General features: G+C 51.6%; 1 protein-coding gene across 1 annotated transcript in view; it reads left to right on the top strand.

Moving 5' to 3' along the window:
* MMP15 (matrix metallopeptidase 15) overlaps nucleotides 1-11,823 on the top strand; it is a 34,970-nt gene extending 23,147 nt beyond the window's left edge. Inside the window, exons 4-10 of the mRNA XM_036753106.1 lie at nucleotides 299-606; nucleotides 1,550-1,711; nucleotides 2,462-2,715; nucleotides 4,240-4,378; nucleotides 7,475-7,625; nucleotides 8,836-8,951; nucleotides 10,978-11,823. Of these exons, the coding sequence (XP_036609001.1) occupies nucleotides 299-606; nucleotides 1,550-1,711; nucleotides 2,462-2,715; nucleotides 4,240-4,378; nucleotides 7,475-7,625; nucleotides 8,836-8,951; nucleotides 10,978-11,468 (1,621 nt within the window). The 3' untranslated portion in view covers nucleotides 11,469-11,823. The remainder of the gene's footprint in view (nucleotides 1-298; nucleotides 607-1,549; nucleotides 1,712-2,461; nucleotides 2,716-4,239; nucleotides 4,379-7,474; nucleotides 7,626-8,835; nucleotides 8,952-10,977) is intronic.
* Nucleotides 11,824-19,786: the final 7,963 nt, after the last annotated feature.

The raw sequence follows: 19,786 nt of genomic DNA, 5'->3' as shown, positions 1-19,786 counted from the left end.
GCTCTGACTTTAGTGCTCCCCTCAGCCCTGGAAGATTAGCACCTTATAGGTGAGTCCCCCAAAAGAAACCAAGGTTCCAGAAAAGGAGCAGAGCCCAAGATGAGGGAGAGTTGAGTCTATACCCCTGCCTGAGGGGTTGGCAGAGTTTCCCATCCCTTTCCCCCAGCCAGCTTGGATCCCCCCTCCAGTAGGAGAAAGGGAACATTGCTTTTAGTAGGAATGGTTGCCCAGGGGGGCTATGGGAAGGAGGATCCCAATATGGCGGGTCCCTCCTCCCCACCATTTCCATCATCCCTAGCATTCAGAACTACACAGAGAAGCTGGGTTGGTACAACTCCTTGGAGGCGGTGCGGCTGGCCTTCCGAGTGTGGGAGCAGGCCACGCCCCTGGTCTTCCAGGAGATCCCCTATGAGGATATCCGGCAACGGCGGCAGAAGGAAGCGGACATCATGGTGCTCTTTGCCTCTGGTTTCCATGGCGACAGCTCCCCCTTTGATGGTGTGGGAGGCTTTCTGGCCCACGCTTACTTCCCTGGCCCAGGCATGGGCGGAGATACCCATTTTGATGCCGATGAACCCTGGACCTTCTCCAACACTGACCTACATGGTGAGGCCCACTGGCAGAGGGAAGGAGGAGAGGTTGGGAGCTAGGGTGTCCCCCATCTCACTAGTGGGGAGGCACCGATGTCCTGGGGTCTGGAATCACTTCAGAGCAGCAGGTACTGGGAAGCAAAGGTCATCTCCAAAAGGACCCAGTCTATTTGACCATTAATTTCTTCTCATGTTCATTCTGACAAATCATATTTTATGCTCCAGCCATCCCCCAAAAGGGACAGTGAGACAAGGACCCTTCTTCCCTTTGAACAGAGGGGAAACTGAGACCCGATTGGTGAAATAGCTTCCCCAAGGTTCCAAGTAGAGTCTGGATAGTAGGGATAATAGCAGTAATCTGTCATTTCATCAGGACGGGTGTTCTCTCTATCTGTGCCTGGCCATGAATTGTAGATGGTCCTTCACAGGTTCTGTCACCCTCAGATTCCATACTTCAGGACCAGCTTGATGCTGAGCCTCCCCAGACTTGGCTAGGCTGATCCCAGGATGATGTAGATGGCCCACCACTCATCTGTGCATCTCTCTCCCCTTCCCTTCCAGCTTGGTGGTACCTGACAGAGCTCGTACCCCACTGGCTCAGCCTGGAGAGACCCCCCCTGACTCCCTTCCCAGGAGACTTCAGAAGACCTTTAGTAGAGAGCTCCCATACATAAGACTTTGAGGTTCAGAAGGCACTTAACCTCACAACCACTCTGTGAACTAAGAGGGTAATTATCCTCTTCTGACACATGAGGAAACTGTCTCAGAAAAAGAGAATGGCTTGAAGGGTTTGGCCACAAACCCAAGTCTTCTGAATCCTTCTCCAGCAATGTCCTTCTGGCCTCTAGCTTAGCTCTTTGAATCTAAGGGACAGGCCAGAGACCCTGGTACATCCTCTTAAGCCCTGTTGATTGCTGGCAAGGCTCTGGGAAAGAGCACGATCTCCCTCTTTTTACCAGGAAACAACCTCTTTCTGGTGGCTGTGCATGAGCTGGGCCACGCCCTGGGGCTGGAGCACTCCAACAACCCCAGTGCCATCATGGCGCCCTTCTACCAATGGATGGACACAGACAACTTCCAGCTGCCTGAAGATGACCTCCGGGGCATCCAGCAGCTCTATGGTGAGCTCGCTTTACCTGGAGGGGTAGGCTTCTATATAGAGTGGTACCCCAGGCTGTCCGGTCAGCCCTTCCTTTCTGATCCATTGATTTATATTTCTCTATTTCTAATATGAAGTTAATTCGTTTTTCCTGAGCCTGGCCATGTCCTGCTTCCCCATTAGACTATGAGCTGCCGTAAAGTAGAAAACATCTCTGTCTTCCTTTACCTCTCCCCCCAGTGTTTGTCATCAGGTCCCAAGCAGCCCAAGTTAATTCCCTGACCGTGTAGACCATAGGGTCATTAAAGAACCATAGGACGTAGAGGTGTAAGTGACCTTAAAGATCATCTAATCCAACTCCCTCATTTTACAAATGAGGAAACTGAGGCCCAGAGGAAGTGTACTGGGGTCTCTACCCTGGGGAAAGTCAGTAGCACCAAGGATTAAAAATCTACTGTGTGTAGAGAGCCAGGCTGTCCATCATCAAGGCTTCTCATTCGTATTCATTTCAAGGCTCGTAGAGACTGTTCCTTAGAGATCTAGTTCCCTTATTTTTCTCATGAGGAAACAGATTCATGGAGGTTAAATGATTTACCAAATTCAAATGGCTGGTAAATATAGAGCTGGGTCTTCAAGTCCAAATCCTGTGCTCTTCCCAGCTCACTGTCTTGTCTCTTTTTTACCTATTTATAATGGCTGGCACTCCCTCAGTTTGGCTTGAGGGTGGTACTTCTTTCACATCCTTCCTTTGATTCCTCCCCCCATTTCTTAGGTACCCCAGATGGCCAGCCTCAGCCCACCCGGCCCCTTCCCACAGTGCCACCCCGACGCCCAGGCCGGCCTGATCACCGACCACCCCGACCGCAACCACCACCACCTCCAGGGGGGAAGCCAGATCGACCCCCCAAACCAGGGCCTCCTAGCCAGCCACGAGCCACAGAGAGACCAGACCAATATGGCCCCAACATCTGTGACGGGGACTTTGACACCGTGGCCATGTTACGAGGGGAGATGTTCGTGTTCAAGGTGAAGCGCCCCCTTTTCTTGGTCCTTTCTTTAGCACCCCCCCCATGTATATGGGTACCCTCTAGAAGAGATCAGTGGTGTCACATTGATACAGGAGTGTCTGAAATAAGCCCTTTGTTAGTGGGGCCCAGGCCCCCTCTGAGGGCAGGGCTGGACACTCAGCAAGGGAGGAGACCCCAGCCTTCAAAGACCAATGGATGGGGAAAGGATAGGAGATGTCCAGACACAGAGGGAGATTGCGATAGTGGAGGGTCCTTAAAAATCACTATTTATTTCTATTAGAAAGTCCTTTTTCCTGAGTGTAGGTATGTCCCACCTCCTCACTGGAAGGTGAGCTGCCTTAAAGTATAAACTGTATCTCTGTCTTCCTTTACCTCTCTGCGGTATTTATCATCAGGTGCCAAGCGACCTAATTCCCTGACCATATAGTGTCAATTATAGGACCATAGGATATATATATGGATCTTTACTCCAGCCCTCTCAATTTTGGGATGGAACCAAGTGGGGAAGTAAATTCACCTTCAGTCTCTGAAGGTTTAAAAAAACAAGGGTAGATTTGTTTAGGAAAGTTATTTACATACAGAAAGTGCTTAATAAATGGTTTTCATTCATTATTTAGACATCTGGCAAATCTCCTTTCCCCATTTTTTCTTTACTCCAGACCATCATCCTTCTCTTCAGGACTCCCTCTCCTCATGTCTTTTAAGCCTGACCTCTGTCCTACCCTCACCCTTTCTTCCTTCTCACTGACTTCTCCCTCTGCCCTACCCTCACCCTTTCTTCCTTCTCTCTGTCTGACTTCTCCCTCTGCCCTACCCTCACTCTTTCCTCCCTCACTGTCTGACTTCTCCCTCTGCCCTACCCTCACCCTTTCTTCCCCCTCACTGTCTCACTTCTCCCTCTCCCCTACCCTCACCCTTTCTTCCCCCTCACTGTCTCACTTCTCCCTCTGCCCTACCCTCACCCTCTCTTCCCCCTCACTGTCTGACTTCTCCCTCTCCCCTACCCTCACCCTTTCTTCCTTCTCACTGTCTCACTTCTCCCTCTGCCCTACCCTCACCCTCTCTTCCCCCTCACTGTCTGACTTCTCCCTCTCCCCTACCCTCACCCTTTCTTCCTTCTCACTGTCTCACTTCTCCCTCTGCCCTACCCTCACCCTTTCTTCCCTCTCACTTTCCTCCTCTATTCTCACTTTCCTGTCACTTTCTCCCCTCCAGACAGAAAGTCTCCCATTTCTCCTTCCATGTGGTTCATACACCCTGTGGGTTCAGACCATCCTGGTGTGTCCCCAAAGCCTTTTCCTTGTTTCACACTCCCATATTCTCTGTCTCCTTTGGGAAACCAGCCCAAGGGGACACTAAGGCAGAGCCAGCTCTGATGACACACAGAGATATTCCTGCCATTTCCACATGTATGGTGTGTATATTTCCCCCTCCTCCTCCTCCTCAACCCAATACAGAGTCCCTAACCCCCTGGAGGTCCAGGGGCTGGGCTGCATTGGTCACGGTCCACTCTCCCTACTAGGGCCGCTGGTTCTGGAGGGTGCGGCACAACCGGGTATTGGACAACTACCCTATGCCCATCGGGCACTTCTGGCGGGGGCTACCCAGCGACATCAGTGCTGCCTATGAGCGTCAGGATGGACGTTTTGTCTTCTTCAAAGGTGAGCCATATGGCCCCAGGCTGGGGAGGAGGGGGCCAGGCTGGTGGCTAGGGAAGGGGCCTCTTCACCCGTATAAGGTCTCTGTGTCTGTCCTCAGGCAGGAAGAGGAGGGGAGGGGGCCTGATCTGGCTGCCGGCTGAGTATCAGCCTGGCTCCTGAGAGTCCCTACTCATGTTTTCCCCATTATGGGCTAGATGAGGTCATCTCCATCTGTAAATGTAAAGAGAGACAAAGAGAGAGACGAGCCAGGCTTGGAGGGAAGGGAGGACGGGAAAGCAAGCTGGGGCTTCTGACCTGCAGCACAGAGTGGGACCAGAGCAGGAGAAAGGGGGGATCTCTGGGGCATGGTTCAGGTTTCTCTTCTTCCCTGCTCCATCCCTGTAGGAGCTGGTATCGAGATTCCCAGAAGGAATTCCAACCTCTATAGCTTGCCAGAGTAGACGGAGTGTAGCGTGGCCCTCCTACTTGGGGGGAGCCGAATTCAAGGCCTTTCTCATTGAAAGCAGAGAGTGTACAGTGTGGTTCAGAGTCTTGAGACTGGAGGGCAGGGCCAGACAGAGCCCTCTTACCTGAAGACCCTGAATCTCCTTCCATCCCCTCCAACTTCTCGTCCCTTTCCCTGCATTGTCCCGCTGACCAGTCAGTCAATCAACAAACATTTATTAAGCACTTTACGTTGTGCCAGACACGGTATGAAACATGAGGGATATTAAAAAGTACCCTCAAGGAGCTTACATTCTAACGAAGGAAATAGCATTTACATAAATCAGTACATCCCAGATGCATACGTGGTAGACTGAAGGAAATCTCAGTGGGGAAGGCATTAGTAGCTGGGGGGAGGGGGTTGTCTGGAAAGTCTGCCACAAGAAGTAATACTTAAGCTGTCTTAAAGGAAGCCAGGATTCTCCAACATGAAAGTTAGGTGGGAGCGTTCCAAGCATGGGGACATCCAGTGCAAAGGCAAGAGGGAGAAAGTGCTGTGTGTGAGGAATAGCGAGTTGGTCAACATGATGAGATTGTGGAGGGAAGTTGTGTTAGAAGACTGGAAAGCTGGGATGGGTCCAAGTTGTGAAGAGGTTTCTGTTGGCTCCTAGAAGTCATAGGGAGTTACTGGAAGTTACTGAGTAGCAAACCTATGCTGTAGAAAATTCATTTTGGCACTTGTGAGGAGGATGGATTGGAGAGGGTACGAGAGGGAGGCAGGGAGACCTTAGAAGGCTATTGTAGTAGTCCAGGCGACTGGTGACAATGTGGCGATGATGGAGTGTTGAGAAAGGGTGATACGCCAGAGATGATGGAGAGGGATAACAGGACTCAGATATGTGGGCGATTGGATACGTGGGATGGGCAAGGGAGAGAAACTGAGGATGATGCTGTGATTGCTGATCTGGGAGACTGGGGGGATCGTGGCACCCTTGATGGGTAATGGGACTCTCTTGGTTCTGTTGTTGAGTTTGAGCTTCCTACAGGATATCCAGTTTGAAATAGCCAAGAGATAATTGGTAATGTGGGAATGGAGCTCGGGAAAGAGGCCAGGGGTGGATAAATTTATCATAAAGATGATCATTGGATCATGGAGAAACTTAGGAGATCACCATTCTCTATGGAGAAAAGAGACAAGGTCTCCGCTTCACCCTCCCTGCCCCTATGGCTTCTCTGCCCCTACAAACCACCGTGTTCTTCCTTTGGGCCAAAACGACCTCATCTTCTCTTTCAAATACGTGCACACGAAGGCTCTCCTGAACCCCTCCATGTATGTGTGCCTCCACCTAGACTGTAAATTTAGGAAAGATTTGAGGCAACCCTGACTCTTCCCTCTCCCCTCATCCCTCATATCCCAGAAGTTGATAAGTATATTCTGTTCTCAGAAGAAATAGAAGGTGATGGGTCTAGAGCTGGAAGGAACCTCAGAAACCATGTCATCCAGACCCCTCATTTTACGGTTGAGGAAACTGAGGCCCAAAGTGACTTGGCTAAGGTTCTGTAGGTAGTATATATCAGAGATGGCATTTGGACCCAGGTTCCCAGACTAGAGAGCTAGTACCCATCCCCGTGGACCACACTGTTGTTATACTCTTTCTTCATCCTTCTTTCCACTCGTGGGTCCACCATCCTACATCAGGACCTTGTCCCCTTTTCCCTGGACTGGCAACAGTCTATTTGGACTTAGCAGTTTTTCTCCTCTGTGGCCCGTCCTCCATGTACCTGCCCACATCATCTTTCTGCAGGACCAGCCTGCCTGTGTCACTCCAGAATCTTCAGTGGCTCCTTATTGTCTTAAGGATAAGATACAGACTTCTCCGCTAGGGTTTCCACTGACCTTCCCAGGCTGATTTCACATTACCTTACTAAACATGCTCTGTAAACCAGCTCCTTTGCCATTACGGAAAAAAGTCAGCTTCCCATCTCCAGACTCCATGTTTTTGCACATGCCTAGAACTCAGTTCTTTCCTGATCCCCTGAGTTGCTAACTTTCTCCTCCTCTTCAGATGACCACCAGTAACCTTCACCATTTACACGTCATGCCCATCCTGGAGCGTGTACATAAGCTTCTTGAGAGAAGGGCCAGTTTTCCATTTTGTCTTTGTGTCTCCCAGTACCTCGTGCCCAGTAGATGTTTAATAAATGCTTGTTTTATTGGATTGGCTCAGACTGAGGACAGGGAATGTATTTTTTATTTCTACAGAATCCTTTGCGGCTGGCACAGAATACTGTGTGTGTGTGTGTGCGCGTGCGTGCGCGCGTGAGAGTGTGTGTATGTATACACACATGTGTGTGTGCACATGTGTGTGTATGTGTTCATGCGTGCAATAGCTGCTCAGTAAACGTTTGCCACCTGGAGGTGATGCTTCTGGGGCCTTAGGATGTCTTTTAGCCAGGCACATAAACACCAAAGGCAGAAGCTGCAGGCATCTCCACCTCCCTCTTTTCCTTTGAGAGAGAGGCTCTGACGGATGGGAGGTGAGAAGGGTACAATCTTCTGCAAGCTCAGGCCTGAGCATAAGTCCTAAATAATTTGGATCTCTGCCTTCTCTGTCTCCCCCCACCCCCACAAAGCACCACTCCCTTCTGATCTCATGTGCCCTCTGTCTGCAGGGGATCGGTACTGGCTCTTCCGTGAGGCCAACCTGGAGTCTGGTTACCCCCAGCCTCTAACAAGCTATGGACTGGGCATACCCTATGACCACATCGACACAGCCATCTGGTGGGAGCCCACAGGACACACGTTTTTCTTCCAGGAGGACAGGTGAGCTGAGCAGCCGCCCAGAGGCTGGTCTGTATTCAGAGGGGAAGAGGCTCCAGTCTCCAGCCAGAGGTCAGAGCCGGGGAAAAGGGGGATCAAGGCTCTGAGCCCTCCAATATCTGCCTCTTCCCCTTGGTGAGGCTTTGAAGGTTGGGCTTTAATCTTCTCAAATCTGGCCTTTGCCCCCCTACAACCCAGATGGTGCCTTAAGGCCCTAATGGAGGTGGGGGGGTGGGGGAGAGGCAGCTGAGTTTAAACAGAATTACAGAAGTGTTCACTTATCTTGAGGTGTCTGCTCAGAAAGTGGGTGCAGACAGGGGCTCTTCTTCCTTTACGAGAGGGCACGTTATGACCAAACTTAACCATAACCATAAGCCTCCCTGCCTTGACCATATATACCAACTCATCTATCACATGGCGGGCTGGATGGGGTGGGAGCCTGTAAAGGAGAAGAGAGAGAAGATCTGGGAGAGGGGGATGGGAGTACAAGAGCGCTATAAAGGGCCAGAGCATGGGGGTCTTCCCACCCTAAGCACTTGATGTCCAGTGGCAGTAAGGCCATGTGAGGGGGCTGCTTGTGCTCCGCCATCACAAGGGCCTGGCCTTGGAGTCTTTTTTTCTGGCCATGGGGAGCATTTTGCTACTGAGCTATCCACATGGTCTCTCCCAGCTCCTTCTGCATTTGAAAGGAGTTGAGTTGGGGTTAAAAGTGCAGTCTGTGTGGGGTCAGTCTTAAGTGGCCCCCAGAAGAGTCTAGCCCACAACCTTGGCCTCATAACTCTGGGTTGCAAACAATTGAACAGACCACAGACCAAACCCAGCCCTGGTGGTTTTGAAGAACAACCCAAGTATCTGGCCTCCTTCCCTGAGACTCTGGAAGGGAGAGGAACACACAGCTTTATATCGCCTGGCCTAAGAAGGAACTGAAACAATGCCCAGTCGGTAGACAGCGAGCTTTATCCCTGTCATAGGGAACCTTGTCTGTCTTGGACATGCACCCCTCTGCCCAGAGGGCTGGCATCTCAGAAATGGATTGAACCTACTGATAGGAGACGCAAGTTCTGGTCCAGGCTGTAACCCTGGGTAGCCAGCTTGGTGATGGAGGGTTACAAAATTAGGCATGCTGGCATACAACCTTGGTATCAAGAAAGGGGTGATGGGAGCAGTCTAGTAGCGTTCTGGGAACCCATCTTCTTGGCTCTGTCGAATACAGGTACTGGCGTTTTAATGAGGATACTCAGCGAGGAGACCCGGGCTACCCTAAGCCCATCAGCGTCTGGAAGGGAGTTCCGTCTTCACCCAAGGGGGCCTTCCTAAGTAATGATGCAGGTATGAGAAACCCAGACCCCTGTGCAGCTTCATTCCTTCCCCATCACCATGTGGGGACCAAATGAGATATCATTTGTAAAAAGCCCGTAGCGTAGTGCCTGGCTCATAGTAGCCCCTGCCCCCACCACCACCACCCAGGGCCCCAGAAGTACTGAGGTTTTGGCAGCATAGCCAATGTGGACGAGTGAATGGAGTGGTGTACTTGGAGTTAGGTGAACCTGGGTTTGTCTAATCCCACCTCTGACATTTAAGAGCACTGTGCAAAAATCACTTCATCTCTCTGAGCCTTGATTCCTGACCAGATTAGAGTCCTCAGGCCTTTGAAGTCGCTTGAATCAGGGGATTCTGAGTGTGCTGCATAAATTCACCAGCTTTCAGTCCAGAAGAATAAGTACATCAAGACAGTCGCTGGGGAAAACCAAAGTACTTAAGATTATAGGATTGAGAGCTATCTGAGAGATTGTCTAGGCCAAGGCCTCTCTCTGAGGCTGGGGGGGGCGGTGCGGGGAGTGGCAGAGGGGGAGAAGGAAGGATGAGGCAGGGACAGAAAGGAGAGAGGGAATGAGAGAGATAGAGAGATTGAGAAGTCCTGGACCCCTTGGGCACTGTCATAGGGAACCTTGTCTGTCTTGGAAGTGCACCCTTCTGCCCAGAGGGTTGGCATCTCAGAAATGGATTGAACCTACTGATAGGAGACCCGAGTTCTGGTCCAGGCTGTAACTCTGGGTAGCCAGCTTGGTGATGGAGGGTTACAAGATTAGGCATGCCGGCGGGAGAAGCCTACGGATCCCTGTTCAGAATAAAATACATGGGACCGCAGAGGAAACCATTGTATTGAATAAATGAGGGGGGAGGAAGGATAAGCATTTATAAACACCTACTTTGTACTAGGCACTTTTTACAAATATTTTCAGCCTCAAACAACCCTGTGAGGTCGACTGTTTTTATCTACATTTTACAGTTGAAGAAACTGAGGCAGACAGGTTAAGTGGCTCGTCCAGGGTCACACAGCTAGGAAGGCTGAGATTTGAACTAGGGTCTTCCTGACTTCAGTCCCCATGCTCCATCCACTGCACTATCAGGTGCCTCTTTATAATAAAGACATATATTTTTTTCCCATCCAGATTCATCGACCCCTTGAAATCTATCCATAGACCCAAGATTAAAACCCTTTCATTTTATATAGAAAGACACAGAAGCCCAGAGAGAAGTGATCTGGCAATTTCATTGAGTTTCAGAGTTGGCAGGGACACATAATTGAGAAAGAATGCCCCCCTGGAATGTATCTGACAAGTTCAGCTTTTGGTTAAAGATCTCTGGTGGGAAGGAACCCCTGACCTCCCAACCTGACCAAAGTCCTCTAGGGAGTGAGTGGTGGGGCCCAGGTCCTGTTCAAATCCAGGGCTACACCTTCTCTAGTCCCTGTTCTGGACTAACAAATCTATGGACCCAAGGATGCCTCAGCAGCCATGCCCGATGCTGGGGGTCAGGCCTGGAATCCTGGACCTTTCTCTGCTCTTTAGCCTCATTAGTGCTTATGTGGAGCTCCACATTCACAGATTTGGGGACTGGGAGTCTGGGGGCCTCAGTGATGTCCCCCCGTGCTGTCATTTACTAGGGGGACAACTTTGGGCACATTTCCTCACCTGAAATGGGCATGATGATCCTTGACCCTCATGGGGTGGTTGTGAGGACACAGTGAGATCATGGGCATGGATGGTGGGGGTGTTATTTCTTAAAGAATGCTTTCAGTTAAGCAGCCAAGCTAGAGCAAAGGCAGGGGTTGGAGAGCCTGAGTTCGCAGCCTGTCTGTGCTGCTGACCCCTTGGATGACTGGCCTGTATGAATGACCATCTGTAAAATGAGAGGTCTCAACTTCTTCTGCCCTAAGAGCTCTTCTGACTTTAAGTCTATGATCCAACAAGCTACAAGTTTCAAAAGCTCTCTCTCCCCCTGTGACCCCCAGATAGCCTGTGGCCAGAACCCCCAACCCCATCTCACTCTGGTCCTCTTCCTCCTCCCACAGCCTACACCTACTTCTACAAGGGCACCAAGTACTGGAAGTTTGACAACGAGCGGCTACGGATGGAGCCTGGGTACCCCAAGTCCATCCTTCGGGACTTCATGGGCTGCCAAGAGGAGCCGGCCGATCCCGATGCCGGGCGCCGCTGGCCTGACCTGCACCGGCCACCCTTCAACCCTAACGGCGGAGGCAGGGAAGAGGAGGAGCATGAGGAGGATGGGGCCCAGCCTCGGCCCGGGGAGGAGGACCAGGATAATAACGAGGTGGTGGAGGATGACGAGGCAGACTATGGGGATGACGGCAAAGGCGGCGGCAACCGCGTGGTGGTGCAGATTGATGAGTACACACGGACCATGAACGTGGTCATGGTGCTGGTGCCACTGGTGCTGCTTCTCTGCATTTTGGGCCTCATCTACGTCATCATCCAGATGCAGCGAAAAGGTGCCCCGAGGATGCTGCTGTACTGCAAACGCTCCCTGCAGGAGTGGGTCTGACCTCAGCCCAGCCCCTGATGCCTGCCCCACCCCCACCCAGCCCCCTCCCCTGCCCCTCCCACACGGTGCTAACCCGTAGACATGTGTGTATATACTGTGTTTGTTGATGACTTCTGAGATGCTGACGTTGATCTCTTCTGTCCATGGATGTGGGTGTGGGCTCCCTGCTCATCACCAGGGATTCTGAGCATCCTTAAAATGAATGTTCCCTCTGACAGCTCCAGAGGCTGGCAGCAGCCTGGAGACCCCCTCCCCTGGTCCCCTTGTCTATTTATACTAAGATGCCTTTTCTTCCTTCGTTCCTTCCTTCCCTCTCCTCCTCCCTCCCTCCCTCCCTCCCTCCCTCCCTCTCTCTCTCTCTCTCTTTCTTTCTCTCTCTCTCTCTCTCTCTCTCTCTCTCTCTCTCTCTCTCTCTCTCTCTCTCTCTCTCTCTCTCCCTCCTTCCCCCTCTCTCCCCCTCTCTCCCTTTCCCCCTCTCTCCCATTCTCTCCCACTCTCTCTCCCCCTCATCCCACCTTAGTGGATGGAGATGGGAATGGGCCCAGCTCCCCCCAGTTCCTCACTTTCTTAGGGTAGACATTTACCATGTTGACGCAGCTCAGCTCCTGAGTGTGTTGTCCTATCATAGGGTTCAGAGCAGGAAGGTGCCATGGTGAACATCTAATCTATGACCTTCCATTACAGATGAGGACACCAAGGACCCATTGGAGAGTGAGGGGCATGCCCTGATTTGAACTCAGGTGTTCTGATTTGAAATCCTGCACTCCCTCTACTCTGCCTTGTGAGAATTAGGGTCCTGTCCAACTCCTCCTCCCTCCTTTCCCATCCTAGTGCTGACGTAGGAGCTGAGAGGCCTTCCGTGGTCTGCCACTGCACTGGTTGCTGGAGAGGACCTCCTTCCTTTGCTCATTCTGGGCTGATATGCAAGGAACCAAGAGGCCAGTACAGGTGTCTGTGTTTGCTTTGGAGACCAGCTGCTTAGCTAGGCAGAAAGCCCAAGGGAGTCTGCTGGAGGAAAAAGCTTTGGGTTGAGTAGAGCCCCCCCAGGCCTGGGAAGTCACCCAGCACTGGATTTATCCCACTTTGGTGGCTGAGGGCATGGCTGGCTGTGTGTTCCTGGTGGCCCCTCCTAGCTCAGTAGAACAAATAGATGGATGGAGTTATGAATCTGTATTCCTCCAGCCACCTCTGAGCTATGGAGGCTTACTCCATAGCATCAGAAATGCAGCTACAGTGGGGCCTGGCCATAGCTTTGTCCAAAGTGTCACCAGGTTTACTCTTCCCCCATCCCCTGGTAGGCACCAAGATGTCACCAACCTGCCTGGGTCAGGATCTTACCCACCAGCACCTAAAGAAGGGGGAGAGATGCATGAGGGAAGAAGGGTGACATCCCCCCTTGTAGATTGCCATCCCAGGCCCCCTGACACTGACTCTGCATGGCATCATTGGCACCTAGTTAGCAAAAATAATTATGTAAAGAGAAGAAACTACCTAGTCCTTCGGAGTGAGCTCATCCCTCATGGGGGGCATAGGGCAGGGGCATTCTTAACCTTTTGGGTGTCATGGACTTCTTTGGTGGTCTGGTGAAACAAACCTCCAGGCCCTTTCTCAGAGTCATGGTTCTGAATTCATAAAATAATTGCATATAGGATTACAGAGGAAACCCATTCTACTGAGTAGTTATCAGAATGTATAGCTTACAAAGTTCAAAGTCCCCAGGCTAAGGACCATGCTCTCTCTTCCCCCATGTCTAGGGGATCATTGTCTTTTTCCCCCATCCATCCCCAACACTGGAGGGAATTCCTCCCGTACAAGAATTCCAGATCCATGTAGAATTTAGTACTAGAAGGGACCCTGCAAACAATCTGCTTCAGTACCTTCACCTTACCAGAGAGTGGGGTAGGGGTGAGTCGTACAGTTACAGAGCTAGAAACAGAGAGGATTCAAATCCAGGCCCTCTGGCGCCAAGACCACCTTCTCTGCTGCCAGAGGTTCTCCACCTGGGGTCCCATGGGGGTCCTCGGATAGATTTCAGGGAGTCTGTGAACTCTGATGAGGAAAATATGACATCTTCCTTTTTACTAACTTTTCATTTCTTTCTAACACTAGTTTTATACCTTTTAAAAACATGATTCTGAGAAGAGGTCTGTCCGCAGGCTTCACCAGACTGCCACCCAAGGGGTCCAGGGCACAAAAGAAGCTGCAGGAGCTCTGTGAGTGACTGCTCCCAGGGATATGTTGTGCCTTGGGCTGGTCTCTCTTTCCGGGAGGACAATGACAACACCTTCGTCTGCCCAGCTCCAGCTGTGAGAGGAGAGAGCATGCTCGAACCCTCCTTCTCTGTTATTTGGAAGAAATGGTGCTCTGGACCCCTGGCTAAAGCAGAAATTTAAGGGTGGTGCTGGAATCTGGCGTTAGTGGGCTTGTCCCCCCTCCTGGCCTATTGGGATGGTGGCTTAGTCAACTGTGGTGAGAGTCCATTGAGGGAAGGGGGCTGGGGCTGAGACAGTATGGTTGCTTTGGGCACCAAGTCTCAGAGCAAAGGCTTTGGTTACCGGCCCTGGGGATGTTTTCCTTCATCACTTCTGTGTACCAGACCCACAGGAGGCGGTAGGGCAGGGTAATCAGGGATGAAGGAGAGGTGTTTGATTTGAGTTCGTAGGTCGGTCGCAGTGAGTACTACCATACGCATAGCAGGGGGTTTGATGGAGTTATTTAGGCAGACACTGCAGGCTATGGCAGCTAGAAGGAAGCTGTCTTGGGACCTGGAGATCCAATGCCATCTTCACCATCTTCAGGCCCAGGGGAATCAGAGGGGTGGCTGCTGGGTCATATCGCTGGGATGCTTCTGCTTCTGGGTTTGCATCTGAGAAATGGGTTACTGGGGAAAGAAGGGGAAGGCAACACAAGCAGTCTTGAGAAATAACCCTTCCTCCAGCCAACCAACGATGGGAAGAGCCAAATGGAAACCCCCAAAGTGCTGTATCCGCCTCCCTCCCTCCTGGAGCTCTGCCTGGTGGCTCCCACCCACCTGCAGCCGGGGCCATACTGGGGAGGGGCTGCAGTAATTGGGGCCAAGTCCCCAGGGGGTCCTCCCCTCCTGCCTTGACCTGCTTTACATCTGCTCTCCTCCCCCTCCCTACGTCCCCATTCCAAAATAAACAGGAGTCTCCGGCCACTGTGGGAAACGGTACTGGGAAGCAGGGTTCTCTGATCTCTCTGTCAGCCCTCTTCTCTCCAAGCTGCCCCCTCCCCATCCTCTCCCCTTTGTAGGCCTTGGCAGAAGCTGGCCAATAGCCTCCTAATTCCTGGGGCCATTAACTGAATAGGGGACGGCTCAGAGGAGATTTTATATTCGAAACACTAAATAAAAAATCCTTTCCTGGCAATCTTGACTTCCCGCCCCCCCCCCATTATTTTGGCCACTTTTTAACACTAGGCAGAGACAAAGCTTGTGAAGACAAGAGTCCCAGCCCCGTCTCTCCCCACCCACCCAAGGGTCTCCTTCTGGAGGGCACTGACCACATCTCTGACCCGCGCCCCAGCAGGCATCGGGATCCTTCAGGGCAAGGGTTAGAGACGACTCCGTGTACATTTCTGTAAATAATGTGCCGCTTATTAAATTGTACATACAGCTTCTGACAGGTGTGGCTTGCTTTGTGATGGGGGAAGCGTTGCATTGAATTCTGGTTGGAAGGGCCTGCTTTAGAGGTCAGGTAGCCACAGCAGAGTGCAGGCCCCTTTCCTTTCCCGTCCCCTTCCCACCCATTCCATGTGAGGTGGGCTTCAAGAAAAGAAAACAGCTTGAGACGTTTTAGCACTTTGCTTTAAAGTTTACAAAGTGTTTTCCTCATGACAACCCTGTGGTATAAATATCTGAGCATCATTATTATCCATTTTACAGATGGGGAAAAACTTGAGACTCAGAATGAAGTGATTTGCCAATGACGCGGGTGTCAGAGCAGGGTTTGAACCCGGGACTTCTGACTCCAAAGCCAATGTTTTTTCCCCTGCTTTAGCACCTCCTAGGTTTGTTTTGGAGTTTATTTTTTCCTGGCTCCTGCCTATGGGGGTGCATTTCTGTTAGAAGAAGGGAAGACTCAGGACTGAAGGTTGAATTTGGCCAGGAGGGGTATGCATGCCTGATGCAAAAGGGCCCAGATGTGCCAGGGACAGGTTGGACTTGAGGCCTGGGCCAGTGAGAGCTCGGAGCCCCTGCGGCTGCTCTCCGACCCTGGGGTGAGGAGGAGGAGGGGGAAGGAATGTGTGATTCCTAGCTATTTTCACCTTCCCCATGGGAAAGGGCAGCCTCTGGCTCCATTCCCCACCCAGAGTCTAGGAGTGGGAGGGAGCCTGGCTGTGGAAACAAGGCTCGAGCTGTCCCTGACCCCCTGCTTGCTTCATCTCATCACTCCAGGACCAGCTTAGCGCCTTCCCCAGTCTGTCTGAGAACCCAGCCTGGGTGGGAGCCAAGGATGGGGGAGAGATAGAGTCAGGACAGACGGAAAAACTGTTCTGTTTGGAATCTGCAGGTGCAGGCCTGTGGTGGGAGAAACTAGGGCTGGCAAGGGGCCCAGGCCCTCCTCTTTCCTCCCCAACCCTTTCATTGGCTTTCCCAGAAGGACCCTTCCTTCTCCCCCTCTCTCTTCCCCCCACCCCATCTCTGTCTGCCTCCCTTTGGACATAGGTCCCTTTCACTGTGAAACCAGAATGAGGAAATTTGATTGGAAAAGTCCTTCTCATCTTTTTTTTTCTCACCCTCTTCTCTACTTTTTAGCTCCTGCCTCCACATTTCTCTATTGTTCCCCCCTCTCTGCTTCAGGTAAAGGGCTCACTTAGGGAGGGACAACACAATGAAAAAAATTGCATTTATCTGGTTCCCGAGGCTCCAGAGATATGTGTGTGACATATCCCTCTCTCCTAGCTTCATCCCTGTCTGGATTGGGCAGCCATTCCTTAAGCAATTTCTCATGTGTATGTATGGTGGTTTTGTTTTCTGCAATCCATGCTGGTCATGATTCAAGGCTCCACAATAAACCTATGAACAGCTGTGGTTCGGGGCTGCTGTGTGTCAAGGGTGTCAAGGCCTGCGCCTACCACTGAATGAAATATGGCTAAGATGGAGGATTGGAGTCCAGTTGTGGGGAGGTGTGGACATCAGGCTGAGGAGTTCGCCTTTTATCTCACAGTGTGAAAACGTTTGAATTGATAGTCAGACCTGATGTGGGCCACACTCCCTAAGCTGGTGTTTATGCCCCTGCTTGGGAGATTCTCCAGAAACACAACTTCCCTCCCTGACTCTGGACAGTGTGGTAGGCATGACAGCAGGCTTTGCTTTGGGACCAGGATGGGGACTCAGGACAGAGACACTTCGCCATCTTAGTGCTAAATGAGTGTGATGACTGAGCTAGAAAAAACCCTAGAACAGGGATTCTTAACATGGGATTACAGAGCCCACAGACTTCACAGTCTGTGAACATGGGTCGGAAAACAATTCTATCTTTATTTCAAAAGAATTGGTTTTCTCGACAATCCTGTGTATTTTATTTTATGCATTTAAAAACTAACAGTGTTCTCAGAAGGGGTCCATGGGCTTCGCCTGACTGCCAAAGGGGTCCATGACCCACGAAAATTATTGAGTCCCTTTAATTGACTTTCAAATGTTGACTATTGGGAACATTGACTGTTAGAGCTGGAGGGACCCTGGAAAAGACCATCTTTGATTGTGTGACCCCACAGTCTAGTCAACTGGTTCCATTCTTAAGTGGGGAAACTGAGGCAAGACCCAGAGAAGGCCCCAAATCAAATGTTAAGATTCAAACCCAGGACTCTCGACTAGGCCACATTGCCACTTCCTCATTCATTCAGAGGCTAATATTTTAATACCAGTTGACATTTATATAGTGCTCTGAGATTTACAAAGCACTCTACTTACATGACTTCATCTTGTTGAGAAGCCTCTCTCTCCTTAAATCGTAAAAGCCAGTCTCTCTCCCCCAACTCCTTGCTGGCCATCCTAAGCCCTGGGCTTAATGGGGGTGATGACTGAGGCAGGAGAGAGACTCCCAGGGGTAGGGGTGACGAGCATCTGAAGGCCCCCCTTCCTTGCCTTGAAGCTTTTTCTCAGGAGTTCTGTGCCTTTGGGAGAGACTTTGCCAGGGCTGTGGCTTCTCAGGAAATCATGTCAGGAGCTTCCCCCTGGCCTGTAGGTCTAAAATTAGGCCACAAAGGAACAATAAAGTGGAGGGGAGGACCTGTGTGAGGACCAGCCCATTTCTCCCACTTTCAGGATCAAGCAAAGCCTTTGTCTGCCGGGGGGACTGGGGGTGGGGCGGGGAGTGGGGAGGGGTTGTCTCCGTGGTGGCCCAGGGAATGCTGAGATCCTCCTGGTGAGGAGCCTGTCACCCCACTGCAAGAGCTGCTGAACTAGCTGGGGGAGGAGGGGGCAATGTTTCACTCTCACCCATCTCAAGCCAGACATGTCAGAAGGCTGGCCTGCTAGAGTGGGGCGGGGGGGTGGGTAGGGGGGAGTCTCAGAGGGAGCTCGAGGGACTGCAAGGCAGGTTGGGGAGGGGGAGGGGAAGCTGGGCTGCCAGAGGGAGGGAACCTGGCAACTCCAGACCTAGAATAGAAGTAGGCACTGTCCCAGCCTCCTCCCCAGCTGGTTCCTTTGTCCAGTCCAATCACCCCACTTCTTCCTACTGCTGCCCCAAGCAAGCAGGACAAGAAGCATTTATTAAGTATCTCTATGAGCCAGAGCTAGATAGCTCAGTGGATAGGGCTATGGAACTGGAATCAGGAAGAGAAGACCTGAGTTCAAATGTGGCCTCAGACATTTACTAACTGTGTGATTTGCCTCAGTTTCCCTATCTGTAAAATGAGCTGGTGAAGAAAATGGCAAACCACTCCAGTATCTTTGCCAAGAAAACCCCATAGACAGTATTGGCTCGCTACAGTCTACCGCTACGCCATAGACTCTCTGGGGTCACAAAGAGTGGGACAAGATTGAACAACCACACAGAGCCAGAAATTGTGTCCCGGGAGACAAAACACAAGTAAAAAGACATCTCCGCCCTCAACAAGCTTACTTTTGAATGGGGGAAGATACACATAAATGAGAGCTTGGGAAGGGGGCGGAGAGGAGATGGTGGCTGAAGTCTGTAGAGTCAAAAGCACTGCCAAGAGGGGAATGAGACCCAACCATCCAGGGCCCATCTCTGAAAGGGAGAGCCTGGAAGAAGTTTTTCCATGGGAAGAGGGTCAACATGGGAGAGAGATATTCCAGGGTGAGAAGGCAGTTGAGTCCTGACGGCACCAACATCACCAGGGGTGGTGTGGAAATCTGACCATGTGGCTCAGTTATGATTTGGAAGTCCTGAAAGGCACCTGGGGTCTCCTTCTGCGAGATGAAGATGGGAGCTGTAGTCTCTGGCCACACCAAACTCTTCCAAAGCTTCTAACCCTAATCTAATCCCAACTCCTCATTTTCCCAAGGAAATGGAAATCCCCAGAGACTGAGTGACTTGCCCAGGGTCATGCAGATGTTAAGAGACCAGGGTCAGAACACAGGTGCCCAGGCCCTTCAGCCTCCCATCTTCTCTCCAACCACCTTCGGCCATCCCTAGCCCCCCAGCTGCTGGACCCTGGACTTAGCAGGGGTGCTGACAACCACAGGGGCATAAAAAGAGAACCAGCCCCAGCACCTCTATCGGGCCCTCCTCATCTTTCAAAGGCAGGGAGGGTGATTGCTTTGAGGCCTGTTGCCAAAACAAAAGTTTCTCCCATGTCTGGACAGCTCTGATTGGGGGGAGAGGGGAGGTGACTGCTGGACGGGAGGTGACTGCTGGACAGGCGTGGACCTGGATGTTGAAGCCACGGTTGAAGGTAGAGTATTGGCCACGGGCCTCAGCCAGACAGGGTCAGCCCTGTGTCCCGCACCACCCTCTGCCTCAGTGGGACCCTGCTAAATATAAGGCCCATTCCTGCCATTTATAGAGCCAGGCATTCTGTCCCAACTGATCCCCCTCCTCCCTTCCTCAGCTGATTCCTGAAGAGTAATGAGCCCTTCCCAGAGGAGCTGCCCCCTGGGCCCGCCTGCCTTGAGAAATGGATTTGGCAGCCCCAGAAGAGTCCCAGGAATGGCTAGAGCCTTGTGACCGCTACTACAAGGGACTATCCTCCAATTTAATTCATGGTGGCAGAGAGTCAGCTTGGTAGTTAAGCTACAGAGCTGGCCTCCAAGTCATGGGTTCAAATGCCCGTCTCTGAGACACACTGAGTATGTCACCTTCAGCAAGTCATCGGTGCTCTCAGCGACT

This window comes from Trichosurus vulpecula, chromosome 3 (genome assembly GCF_011100635.1).
Source record: "Trichosurus vulpecula isolate mTriVul1 chromosome 3, mTriVul1.pri, whole genome shotgun sequence".
Taxonomy (NCBI): Eukaryota; Metazoa; Chordata; class Mammalia; order Diprotodontia; family Phalangeridae; genus Trichosurus; species Trichosurus vulpecula.
Note: the sequence above shows the minus strand (reverse complement) of the source record. Positions and strands in the feature narration are given on the sequence as shown.